The sequence below is a fragment of the Anomaloglossus baeobatrachus genome, chromosome 3 (assembly GCF_048569485.1).
Source record: "Anomaloglossus baeobatrachus isolate aAnoBae1 chromosome 3, aAnoBae1.hap1, whole genome shotgun sequence".
Classification (NCBI taxonomy): domain Eukaryota; kingdom Metazoa; phylum Chordata; class Amphibia; order Anura; family Aromobatidae; genus Anomaloglossus; species Anomaloglossus baeobatrachus.
The window spans coordinates 435,133,167-435,147,459 of NC_134355.1; the positions used below are offsets into that span (position 1 = coordinate 435,133,167).

Sequence of the window (14,293 nt, forward strand, 5' to 3'; positions counted from 1 at the left end):
ACATTAAAAGCTATTTTTTTAGCCTTCATTTCTCACATGGCCTTTAAAAATGTCTGAACTCCTGTAAGTTATGTGCTCATTTCAACTCTAGTCATATCTTTCTACTTTAAATAAAAAGTCATTGGTGTGCCTGGTAAATAATGATGTAATTTCTACAATTTCTTTAGCCCCTTCAAACAGCTATCTAGCCCAAAATTTTATAGACTGAAAATACAGTTAAATATTAATTGTAATACTGCAATTATTTTTCCAACACAGTGTTCAAGGAGGAACAAAATAGTGTGGTTTAACCTTGTAATACTGTTTTAAGTCACAAGGTGGAGATGCCTTTCTTTTCTGTGAATTTCTTAAGTGCAAATACTGAACTTCGCTATAGTCTAGGTAGTAAGGACGATTTCTAAATGAATTAAAAGGGTTTTCCACATTTAGAAAAGTGATCTATTGGTAAAAAAAAAAAAGATAGTACTCCCTCTCTTCCAGTCCATTGCCGGTTACCCACTGCTGATCTCTGTTTTGGCCGCAGTAGTGACATCATGAATCATTACTGCCGTCAATCATTGAGCTCAGTGACTGGTACTGTACCAACAGCAAAACCACTGAGCTCAGTGATTGGCTGTAGTGGGGAGTAGCGTTTGACGTCACCGCTAAAGCCAAAACACCAACGGCGGTGCAGTATCGGGAGCTAGTGGTGGGCCAAGGGTGTGTGAGTACGATCTATTTGTTTTTTACTACCATCGAATTGTTTGGAATTACTTTTCTAATAGTGGTAAACTTTTTGAAGGGAACCTGTTATTTCCAGAAATGCTTTTTACCTGCAGATATAGTGTTAATCTGTAGGTACATTGTATCTAATTAATGCCCTGTGCCATAGTGGAGCAGCAGCAATAGGGAGAAAAATACATTTATACACTCCCTGCAGTTGCTCATGTCCAGTCGTTGGGTTGGTGAAGATATCTGCTACCATCACTGCTCACTATACAATGAGTGCACAATTATCCCCTGGCACTTTGACAGCCTGCTCTGCATACACAAACTGTAGAGCAGACAGTCAATCATTGTGTCGGTGAGTAATTACAGCGCACTCACTGTATAGTGATGGTATTTAATACCAGCACCACCCCAGTGACTGGAAGCGAGTGGTTGCAGGGAAGATATAACCATTTTCTCTCTTTAGCCACTGCTCTAATAAGATAGCCAAGCATTATTTAAATGCTATTTACCAAAAGATTACCACTGAACTTATAGATGAAAAGAGTTTCTGAAGGTGGCTGATTTCTTTTAAGCATGAATAAGAAATACGTAGTCATATACTAGAAGAGATGATCTAGAGTGACTTACATTATTAAAGATTTTACATATTTCTTGCAGATATGAAAATTATGCACAAAAAATATTAAATAAGTGTTATAATAAATAACAATTGTTACAATTTCATTTTAATCATAAGACAGATATTTTTATATTAGGCAAAAAGCTTTGGCTCCGGAATCTACTGAGATGGCTTATATAGATGACACACAGTATTATTAAAGGGGTTATTCTGTGAAAACAAGCTAACACCTATCCATATATTGATGGTTGGTAGTCTGACCGATGGGACTCCCAGTCAGCATGCTCAACCAGAGCTCCATTCATTCCCAATGGGGCTGTCGAGTGCTGTGCTTGGCTTTCTCCGGCAGCCCCAAAGATTATAACTGGAGCATCGGTTGAGCATGCGCACTGCTGCTTCATTTCAATGGGATAAAAGTGTCCTGTTGGGGTCAAAAGAGTCCCATTGTTCAGATCGGTGGGGTGGTCGGACACCCAAAAATCAAAATGTTATCAACCCTTTTGATACCGTAGGTGATAACTAGTTTTCAATAGAAAAACCCTTTAAGTTATGCAACATATTGCCTGAAAACAATAAACAAGTTCTGCCCTTTAGAAATCTCCTCTATAATTTATGCCTGTGTCAAGTATGTTCCTTTACAATGTATCATATCTTTGATTAGGGTCTAAACCACATGCTATACAAGGTCATGAGATTCCCTAACAAATCCCAGCACATTGTTGTTCCTCTCCCCAAATATCAAGGGCAATCATTTGCACAGTAGGAGGGTAAAGAGCTGCATTCACTAAGCTTGGCTTCATTTAACTATATTTGTATTTGAGGCTTTACTACTAGGTAGCCAGATTATAATATTAATGAAGCATGACATAAAAGACAAGAAGTCCAGATTTGGCAGGACCAATAGGGTGTGGTTGCTTTGTATTAGCAGGTTTACTAGTTAAATTGAACATTGCTCTTCTAGGAGCTGTAAAGATCCATATTTCTGAGGCAGAATTACTCTGTTTCCCTGTGCTTTTGTCTACATTGCTTTTACCATAGAAATCCTTTGATTTAATGGATGCAGGTTAAAGTTTCAGCCAGAAATGGAAGTTGTAGAGAAAATTCCAATTTAACACATCAGCCGACTTGTTCTAACATCTTAGTTCAATAAACACCATAACTCAAATTTTACAAAGGAATAACTTATTATGGCAGAATTCATTATCCTCGGACTTATTTACTCTGGGTATATCACCTTATCAATTCACAGATTTCTTTTTTTGGGGGGGCGGGGGTAATTCTTATGAAACTAATAATTTATTTTATATTATCATGATGACTATACTCCTCAAAGAAAATTTTCAGAATTGGTAGTAAAACTTTAATTTTCCCTTTTAATGGGCAGCCTTTTTATTTTGGTATAAGTTAAGATACCATCGTATTACAGCTTCACACAGGATAGCTGTTCTCAGTGCAAAGTATCTAGTATATCAACGTACTTACGATATATTTTATATGATAACTGATGGGATACTGTATTTAAAATTAAATAAATCAGTTCACATCACCTCAATAAATAACAAAATGATCAATTCCAGAGAAAAGTACTTAGTACTGGGAACATTCATCACTTTGAAGGTCACATAGCAGACTGGGCTTTGAATGCAATTAAATGAGGGTTAGATCATCAATATATCTTGATTCTCTAGTCTTAAATGGAGTAATGGAATATGACTAACTTGAAACAGAACAAATGATTATTGCACCTAAAAATATTCCCTGTGACCTTATTCATTTCCTTTTAGAAAGCACTAGAGTTTACTGTATATAACATCTGTTTCACAGGCTACAAACATGAAGTAGGTTAAATATTTGCTATGGTAGTAAACTAAATACTTTGAGAAAGTTTTTAAAGGAAATCTGTCAGCAGGTTCATGCTATGGCCTCTGAGAGCAGCTTGATGTAGATAGAGATCCTGAATCCAACAATGTAATAAATAGAAAAATACAGAGGTGCAATGAGAAGTACCTGTGGTAATACTGAAAAGATTTTAAATTTACCGCTCACCTTTATGGGTTGTGCGCCCCCGCAAAACCCCAGTAGAAGGCTTAAGGGGGCTTTACACGCTGCGACATCGCTAATGAAGAGTCGTTGGGGTCACGGAATTTGTGACGCACATCCGGCCGCATTAGCGATGTTGCTGCGTGTGACACCGATGAGCGATTTTGCATCGTTGCAAAAATGTGCAAAATCGCTCATCGGTGACATGGGGGTCCATTCTCGATTATCGTTACTGCAGCAGTAACGATGTAGTTCGTCGCTCCTGCGGCAGCACACATCGGTATGTGTGACGCCGCAGGAATGAGGAAGCTCTCCTTACCTGCCTCCCGGCCGCTATGCGGAAGGAAGGAGGTGGGCGGGATGTTACGTCCCGCTCATCTCCGCCCCTCCGCTGCTATTGGGCGGCCGCTCCGTGACGTCGCTGTGACGCCTTACGGACCGCCCCCTTAGAAAGGAGGCGGTTCGCCGGTCACAGCGACGTCGCCGGGCAGGTAAGTATGTGTGACAGGTCTGGGCGATGTTGTGCGGCACGGGCAGTGATTTGCCCGTGTCGCGCAACAGATGGGGGCGGGTACCCACACTAGCGATATCGGGACCGATATTGCAGTGTGTAAAGTAGCCTTTAGTATTATTTTATGGAGAAATTTCAATACGTGCTCTCTCCAGCGCAGGGTCCAGGGGAACTAAGTTCTGGGTGTCCGAATTCTTCACCCAGCAGCTGTATTCTTTCACTGTGGATTCCGTGCTCAGTAACAGCCAACAAAGGCTATTACTTCTTCAACTCTTTTGCCTCAAGGCAGCTCCTGCCGCAAATCCCTCAAAAGGGAGCATATACACTGAAACCAAAAGTTTGTCAGTCTCATGGAGCACCAATAGACAAGGGAGATGAATATCTATTGAAAGATAGACTTTTTATTATAATAAACAGAGGTCCCTTAAGCCACTAATAAGTTGTCTTCTTCAGGTGAAAAAAAAAATTATTATAATAAAAAGTCTATATTTCAATAGATATTCTTCTCCCTCGTCTATTGGCGCTCCATGAGACTGACAAAGTTTTGGTTTCAGTAAATCCAACGATGTATCACTTAGATTACTGAGTGCAGCAGTTCTGACATGATCAGAATTTTTAGATTTAGGCATATAAAACAGCAGAAAGAGCTGTTCTTCCCACACCAGGCTCTCTATAGAGATTGTACATTGACAGTGAGCTACTAATCAGAAGAGGGGGCGTGCCGTAGTGCCATGTATGTGACATTGCAGTCTCAGCAGTGATAAGTCCTGCTGCTTAAACAAACATTGCAAATAAACAACAGATTGAACCATGATAAGACAGGCATCCTCGTATTCTGTCAACCCTTGCAGCATGCTATTTTCAGCTTACATATCAAAAACCTGTTGACAGATTCCCGTTAAACATTTATTGAATTAGACCTAACAGTAGAGTATGCACAACCGATTGCAAGAGCACAAATCAGTCATTTCCATCAATAGACTTACCCTGATGACATATCTGGAGGAGTTTTTGTCATCTAAGTTTACTGTGAGGGAGAAGAAGACAGCTGTGCTGTACACTCCTTGTGTCTTATAGAGCAGTTCATTAAAGTCCCACTTGTGTTTGGCGTATTCTGGCAGATCCCAACCACCACAATCCTCAAGAACTTGCAGCATTGGAAATACTCCCAATCGGTCAATTTCTTTCATATTGAGACATGACCTAAAGAACTCTTTCACCTTCTTCTCAGAAGATCCCCATTGCTTTCTCCTTACAGGTTGTAAAAGAAGATGCTGCAACTTTTCTTCATTCTGTTCTCCAATGGCGGCTATAGTGCCGTAGATCAGCTTCTCCTCTGGTATCCTGTGCCTCCTTAGCCATCCTCCACAGGCAAATGAGTAGAAGTCAGTACAGGGGGGGATGGTTGGATCTATATTGTTGCTGATAAATGTAGATGCCCTCTTAAAAGCCTTTCTTTCTTGGCACTCTTCTAAACATTGGCCATCCTGGTCCATTGATAGATACTTTAACACTAACATGCAGCCTAAAATGACACACAGACCAGCTGCAAAGACCAGTCCAGAAAGTAGGCAGGTTTCCCTCCTGCTCCAGCGTGGTATCCCTTTTGACTGCTTTTTGGAGCTCACTTGGATGTTAAAGCCATTGGAAAGTGTGCTGCTGCTATTGTACTTGCTAACATATTTGACTTCCTGGAACTCATCATAGTGGGCTGTCAGAGAATACGTCTTTTCCATGTCTGTGATGAATAAGTGTCAGTATAAGGTGTGAAAAATATTACAGACACACCTCAAGATTAATGAGGGGTCTAAGTTCATATCACTGATAAGTCACTGAAAGATGCTAGTAGGAGAACAAGGATCGAATGTCACGATTTGGAAATTTTGCTTGTGATTCTCAATCCCAAGGTTAGAGACCTGTAGAAAAACATTATTATCGTTATATCATTGTTTGTATTATTTCAGAATTTATACATTTTTATAATGGATCAGTGACCAGATTTCAAACTACTAAATACACACAATATTAAATAAATCTCATAGACCTGATTATGTTGGTGTACATACTTTGAAAATCCATGAAACAATGGCTGTATAATTATTTTTTTAAATCTTCCCTGCTTATTTAAATCATGCTCCTGCATGGTAATTTTAATTTCAGAATTATACAGCCATTCTGAAATGCACTTTCAATGTAAGTACACCAGTCTCATCAGCTGTAAGAGATATATTTAACAATGTTTGCAGTTTCTATTGGTATTGGTAAATCTGGTGATAAATCCACTTTAACATTCAAATATTAACCAATATTTAATAATACTTGGCTACTAAACATCTTAGCATGACAATAAGTGCATGTATGGGAATGAATGGGAACCTGTTATCAGCTTCTCCTGTTATAATTGGCCCTACTGCTGTATTGCGACACTGATGACATCTAAAATATTGTACTACAGTCTGACAAATCTTACCCCTCTGTATTCTTGCCCTGATGAGCAGTCTGAGGGGCGGCCCCATCTTCATCCTCGATACCTCCTGCAGACTTTTATTATTCTGCTCCTTTGCTTTGATTGATGAGGATAATTTAACTGAGTCCTCCGCATCAGGCTGATGCATTTTTGCGTATTTTTCATGTGCATTTGACAATGTGTACGAGTTGGTATTGAAGTGTACTCAAAAGTGCAGAGTAGTGAACCAGATATGGGAGACATCAATCAAACCTGGGGGGCCATCCGGGGCCACCCATCAGACCACTCAGCAGCAGTATACATGTGATGCAAAACAAAATTAAAGGGCAGCAGAGGTGAAGTAAAAAATATATTAGAACAGCATCACTATCACAATAGAACCTCTATTTACAACAGGAAAACCCAGTAACCTGTTCTTGTTAAAGCACCACTCCAGGGTTTTTTCTTATTTCAGCACTGGAGTTATGCTTTAAAGGGAACCAATCACCAGGAAAGAAAGTAAAGTTTATAAAACTAGCTACTTGTTGAGTGAAAGCAGCTGAGGATCAGATAATATATTCATAGTTATCCCCTATTCCTGTTAGAATAAGCATAAGTATTATACAAACAATTCACTTTGTCTCTTGCAGGACCTGTGTGAGGTCATACCCATGTGACAAGAAGGGGCGGGGCCTCAGCCAACAAAGCTGGATACCAGGTCACATGGGTATGACCTCGCACAGGTCCTGGAAGAGACAAAGTGAATCGTTTGTATAATACTTATGCTAATTCTGACAGAGGGAGGGGATAACTATGAATATATTATCTGCTCCTCAGCTGCTGTCACTCAACAAGCAGCTCATTTTATAAACTTTACTTTCTTGGATTTTAAAACATAAACATCTGAGCTGACCACTACAGGTATGTAGAGAATCAGCCTGATAGTGTCAGTATAGCACTAGCTTTAGCTTATATATGAAAATCCTTGTGATTGGTTCCCTTTAAATCTTAAGGCCCCGTTTACAACGACGTATCTAACGATATATCGCCGGGGTCACGGATTCCGTGACGCACATCCGGCATCGTTAGTGACGTCGTTGTGTGTGACAGCAAGGAGCGACTGTTAATGATGGAAAATACGCACTAAATCGTCCATCGTTGACACGTCGTTCCTTTTCAAAAAATCATTGATTGTTGAGCTCGTAGGTTGTTCATCGTTCCCGAGGCAGCACACATCGCTACATGTGACACCGCGGGAACGACAAACTACAGCTTACCTGCGGCCGCCGGCAATGAGGAAGGAAGGAGGTGGGCGGGATGTTACGTCCCGCTCAACTCCGCCCCTCCACTTCTATTGGGCGGCCACTTAGTGACGACGCTGTGATGCCGCACGAACCGCCCCCTTAGAAAGGAGGCAGTTCGTCGGACACAGCGACATCGCTAAGCAGGTAAGTACGTGTGACGGCTCCTAACGATATTGTGTGTCACAAGCAGCGATTTGCCCGTGGCGCACAAACGACGGGGGCGGGTGCTTTCACCAGCGATATCGCTAGCGATATCGATGCGTGTAAAGCCCCCTTTAATCCCCTGCTCCCGGTTTTATATTAACCTGCCGCCATCTTCATCTTTTTCCAGTATCGCTCTGGTGGGTCTCTAATGATTTGTGACCTATCGGCTGCTCGAGGGTTTCAAAGAGCACACCAGAGGTTAAAACACAATACAAGTCTATGAGAGCCTCGTTCTGGACTCATTATGGCTCTCAAAGAGTTGCATTGAGTTCTTATAGCTTTTGACTTCTGGCCAGTCAGTCGTTATGGGCACAAGATGGCGCTGCGGGACTGGAGCACCACCACAAAATAATAAAGCTGCCGGAGTGTGCGTATACTACCAGGGGGCATACATTTAAAGCACCACTCCAGTGCTAAAAAACAATCAAATGTTGTAATGGTGATTTAACGCATTACCTGTGAAACAGACATAAAATGAGGCACCATGAAGGCCCTAGAGAGGTTTGTCAGTAATTAGATCTCTGACCAAACAACTTCCACAAGAAACTGCTTACAGGTATAGGAGTACAGAATACAACGTGCACTGCAGAAGCCAATGGTTTGTATCCAGATATATAAACTGCAGTCATTATAACAATTGGCTGAATTAGTAAAAAGTCACACATGATTGTGGGCTGTGAAATGCTATGACAGGCAAAAAAAATCTTTCTGGAGCAGATTTCAATTAATGGAGGTTATACTACTATTTCATGGAAAACTGTAGTGAGGAGCTATCTAAATCTCATTCATAGTCACAGTAAGCATAGACACCATACCAGCAGTAAGTGCCGCAGAAAGTGTTATACCCTATGGCTTCACCTGGCGAATGGCTAAAAACTGTACTTAGCTCTGCACATGGTGTCAGTTACGGGGACACGTGTTATTCTTAGAAAAGCACCAAAGACTTGATCAAAACGGCTCTAGACTTTCTTCTAAGGATTCTGTCTATTCTGCTTTTGTAATGTGGGATGAGCTGCTTGGTGAATGATTTGGAGTCATGTCCTCATATCACTAATTTGTATAATTTCTAAATTGTCTGTTACCATGTTTAACGGGCAAGAGTGACAAATGAGAGTCAATGAGGGCCAGTCTAGGTCACTCTCTGTAAAGAAGAGTGACAAATGACAGTCAATGAGGGCCTATCTGTATAAAGAAGAGCGGCAAATGACAGTCAATGAGGGCCAGTCTAGGCCACTCTCTGTAAAGAAGAGAGGCAAATGACAGTCAATGAGGACCAGTCTAGCCCACTCTGTGTAAAGAAGAACGGCAAATGACAGTCAATGAGGGCCAGTCTAGGCCACTCTGTGTAAAGAAGAACGGCAAATGACAGTCAATGAGTGCCAGTCTAGGCCACTCTGTGTAAAGATGAGCGGCAAATGACAGTCAATGAGGGCCAGTCTAGGCCACTCTGTGTAATGAAGAGTGGCAAATGACAGTCAATGAGGGCCACTTTAGGCCACTCTGTTTATAGAAGGGTCGCAAATGACAGTCAATGACGGCCAGTCTAGGCCAATCTGTGTAAATTAGAGCCACTGGTCGATAGTAGGGCAGCTACCATATCATGGCTGACTGCTTTTTTACGTGAACCTGAAATATTTATTTATATAAATTCTGTATAAATCTTTGTCAAGTGCTGTATTTTACATTGAAGTATGCTGCTGGATAAACACAATATTCATAAAAAAGTAACATGAAAATTGAGACTGCATCTTGGAACAATTGTTCATGAGAAATAGATTTTGGAACTTGGGTTAACTATTCGGAAGCTGGTCACATACAGTTGTGCTCAGAAGTTTACATACCTCGGCAGATTATTTGCTTTCTTGGACTTTTTTCAGAGAATATGAATGATAGCACAAAACCTTTTTTTCCACTCATGGTTAGTGGTTGGGTGAAACCATTTATTGTCAAACTACTGTGTTTTCTCTTTTTAAATCATAATGACAAGCAAAAACATCCCAATGTCCCTGATCAAAAGTTTACATACCCCAGTTCTTAATACCGTGTATTACCCCCTCAATGACAGCTTGAAGTCTTTTGTGGTAGTTCTGGATGAGGCTCTTTATTTTCTCAGATGGTAAAGCTGCCCATTCTTTTTGGCAAAAAGCCTCCAGTTCCTGGAAATTCCTGGGCTTTCTTGCATGAACTGTAAGCTTGAGTTCTCCCCAGAGTGGCTCAATGATATCGAGGTCAGGAGATTGAGATGGCCACTCCAGAGTCTTCACCTTTTTTCTGCTATAGCCAATTACAGGATGACTTGGCCTTGTGTTTTGGCTTGTTGTTATGTTGGAACCTCCAAGCAGGTCCCATGCACAGTTTCCGGGCTGATGAGTGCAAATTTGCCTCCATTTGCTGATAACATGCTGCATTCATCTTTCTTTCAACTTTGACCAAGTTTCCTGTGCCTTTGTAGCTCACACATCCCTACATAATCAGCGATCCACCTCCATGCTTTACAGTAGGAATGGCATTCCTTTCATCATAGGCCTTGTTGACACCTCTCCAAATGTAACGTTTATGGTTGTGGCCAAAAAGTTCGATTTTGGTCTCATCACTCCAAATTACCTTGTTCCAAACGTTTGGAGGCTTGTCTGTGCGCTGTTTGGTGTATTGTAGGCGAGATACTTTGTGGCATTTGTGCAGTAATGGCTTTCTTCTGGCGACTCAACCATACAGCCCATTTTTCTTCAAGTGCCTCCTTCTTGTGCATCTTGAAACAGCCACACCGCTAGTTTTCAGTGAGTCCTGTATTTCAGCTGATGTTATCCTGAACTTTTTTCCTGGCAGTTGTGGCTGAAATTTTTGTTGGTCTACCTGATTGTGGTTTGGTTTTTACAGAGCCCCTGATTTTCCATTTGTTAATCACAGTTTGAACACTGCTGACTGGCACCAGGGTATGTGAACTTTTGATCAGGGTCATTTGGATATTTGTGGTTGTCATTATGATTTAAAAAGAGAAAAAACTGTAGTTTGACAATAAATGGCTTCACCCAACCACTAACTATGAGTGGAAAAAAAAGTTTTTGTGTTATCATTCATATTCTCTTAAAAAAGGCCAAGAAAGCAAAAAATCTGCCTGCCGTAATATGAAAATTTGAGCGCAACTGTGTATGTGTATTGAACTAAGTTAGTACATGATCTTTTCTCACCATTTTCTGAATTTAAAGGGAACCTGTCAGGTTCGTGTGCCCTCCAACCCAGCAGCATTCATGGATCTTTACCCAAATTCCCTGCCTAACCAGCTCTGTATAAAGCTATTCACTAATATGAATGCTTAAAAAGACAACTTATAAAGTGCACTGTTCATATGCTAATTAGGCCTTGACTAGTCGATGAGGCATTAATTCCCAGGACTATTCGGTCCTTTTTCCATGCTATCATGCCCCTATGGGTGCGATAGCATAATCTCCACAAGCCAGCATCATCTTCATCTCCTGTTAATCTTGTGCATGTACGTGGTTAATTCCGGCAGTGTCAGCGTGCCTTAGAAGCTGAGTGTACTGTTCCCTGCTTCGTTTAGGCGCACTCCCATGATGGGAAGAACAGCTTCTGCACTTCTGATCATGCGTAGTGCGCCTCTCTAAAGTCAGGAGGTGTACACCCGGCTTCAGAGGTACACTGACACTGCCAAAATGAACCGCACGTATGCACAAGATTTCCAGGAGCTGGTGTTGATGCTGACTCATGGAAATCATGTTATCACCCTTACAGGGGTATGATAGCATGGAAAAAGGGCCGACTACTCTGCGGAATTAATGCCCCATCAACTAGTCAAGGCTCTAATTAGCTTAGGAACAGAACACTTTATAAGTCTTTTTTTAAACATTGATATGAGTGAATAGCATTTTACAGGCCTATTTAGGCAGCGAATTTAGGCATACAGGTATGAATGCTGCTGAGTTGGAGGATATAGGGGCCTGACAGGTTTCCTTTAACCTTTTATAATGCATGAAATAGAGCCACCACCGGATAAGGCCCCATAGCACATTACCTTTACATCTGAAATGTCAGGTTCACATGCAGAAGCTTGTCATCAAGAGCTTGTTTTTTAATGGGGTGAATGGAGCATTAAATGGTGAGGAGCGGTGCAGATAGCGGTAGGATCTGCGTAATAGCAATGTTTCATATGCTTGCTGCTTTGTATTCTCTCTGGATTTTGGACCTGTTGATGTTTTGTGGGCCAGTAAGCAAATTAATATAACTTTTATAAGAGTGAAAAATGGAATGTGAACATTGATATGAATAATTTAGACTAGATTTAGATATTATTAAAGTGTAGCTAATCAATCTTTTTCCATCTGCTGGATGGCTACAATTACTGGTGGTTATTGTAATTCTATAGTATATGGCTTTGAATAATTCCACTTTTTCTTTTTTGCTTCATTTACAAAGCTGTGGTCTTGAACTTTCCACACATTGTTAGCCAGATGACGAAACGTATATATCACAGTAATTCAATGCATCTAATGTTAAGATAAATTATATTGTGCGTGGAAAGAGGTAACCTAATGTCTAAAGGAACTGAGAAAATATGGATGATATGGGCACTGGGATTTAAATGGAATCTTTCAGGAAGACCGCCAGTAAGAAAACAGTGTTAGAGCAGGATATGGTAGGGTGAAACATCTTCAAATCTACCTATTTAATTGCCATTCATTGCAACAAAATTAATCCTATGTAATACCTATATAAACAAGGCTTGTGAATGCTTTGGTGGTTGTGGGCGTATCAGTGCACTTGCCGTCCTCTTCCCACCAGCGCTATCCACACTTTTTGATTGATAGAGGAGAAAGGCTAGGCTGCATGTCATAAATTATGCTCTCTACTGTCAATCAAAAGAAGAACAGTCATAAACTGCAAGTGCACTGATATGGTCACTTGCAGAGCTAATTTGCATATGAATAAAACACATATTTCAGTGCCCTGCATGGTGAGGAAATAGGTATCATTGGAGATGTTTAACCCTACCCCATCCTGCACGATCTCTGTTTTTTTGTGAAAGTCTTGCTTAGAGATTCCCTTTAAGTTACTGAAGAACACAGAAGTTCTCCTAAAGATACCTTTTTACAAGACTATAATGATAGAGAGATAAATGGAGACATTTACTATAAAGGTGCTGGCTAGGGATATTTGTATTTCTATTAATTTCCTTAGAAAATCCCCATAATCAGAAAAAACCTTTGGCATGAAGGACCAGCAAAATATATATTCTCATAGGTACCTTTCAAGTAACAGATCAGTTTTGATGGCATTCCTAATGTGCAGTGCATTTTAGACTTGAATTTATGGTTGCATTTTACATGCAATAAAGCTATGTGACAATGTTTTATAGCTTAATGCGTTGCGTCCTGCGTGGGGTTATATATTAGAATGTGGCGTCTTTAATCAGGTCATTTAAACAAAAAAGCCTCATTATCATGTTGCAATAAGTAACTTATGCTAATAATAGTCGGTGTTTAGAAAGGTTTCTTTTAAAGGATAGAGCAAAAAAGAACTATTTAAAAATTAGTTGCATGAATGGTATAAGTAAATCCAATACTCATGCTAAACAGAATTCTAACAACTAAAAGGGGCTTTACACGTTGCGACATCGCTAATGCGGAGTCGTTGGGGTCACGGAATTTGTGACGCACATCCGGCCGCATTAGCGATGTTGCTGCGTGTGACACCGATGAGCGATTTTGCATCGTTGCAAAAACGTGCAAAATCGCTCATCGGTGATATGAGGGTCCATTCTCGATTATCGTTACTGGAGCAGTAACGATGTAGTTCGTCGCTCCTGCGGCAGCACACATCGCTATGTGTGACGCCGCAGGAACGAGGAAGCTCTGCTACCTGCCTCCCGGCCGCTATGAGGAAGGAAGGAGGTGGGCGGGATGTTACGCCCCGCTCAGCTCCGCCCCTCCGCTGCTATTGGGCGGCCGCTCAGTGACGTCGCTGTGACGCCGCACGGACCGCCCCCTTAGAAAGGAGGCGGTTTGCTGGTCACAGCGACGTCGCCGGGCAGGTAAGTATGTGTGACGGGTCTGGGCGATGTTGCGCGGCACGGGCAGCGATTTGCTCGTGTCGTGCAACAGATGGGGGCGGGTACCCACACTAGCGATATCGGGACCGATATCGCAGTGTGTAAAGTAGCCTTTAGTCAAAAATTTGTGACAATAAAATGCAGCATGTTCATTCTTCCCGCGTTTTTGTCAACATTTGTCACAAAAACGCATTTGTCAAAAAAATGTATGTTGTGAAAAACGCAGCAAAAACGCATAGAAAGCGCAGCAAAAACGCACCTACAATTACAAGCATTTTTTGTGACATTTCCAGGCTCTTTGTGACAAGGTGCAGTTTTGGCTGCATTTTGGCTACATTTTGGCTGCAGTTGTAGAAGAGACCTGGGATTAGATTTCGGTCGAGACATGCTAGAA

General features: G+C 41.2%; 1 protein-coding gene across 2 annotated transcripts in view; it reads right to left on the minus strand.

Annotated features, from left to right (window-relative positions):
* Nucleotides 1-14,293, minus strand: part of ECEL1 (endothelin converting enzyme like 1) — a 191,722-nt gene that overhangs the window by 168,532 nt on the left and 8,897 nt on the right. For both annotated transcript variants that reach the window (XM_075340419.1, XM_075340418.1), the window contains one exon: nucleotides 4,868-5,797. In XM_075340419.1, the coding sequence (XP_075196534.1) occupies nucleotides 4,868-5,617 (750 nt within the window). In that variant the 5' untranslated portion in view covers nucleotides 5,618-5,797. The remainder of the gene's footprint in view (nucleotides 1-4,867; nucleotides 5,798-14,293) is intronic.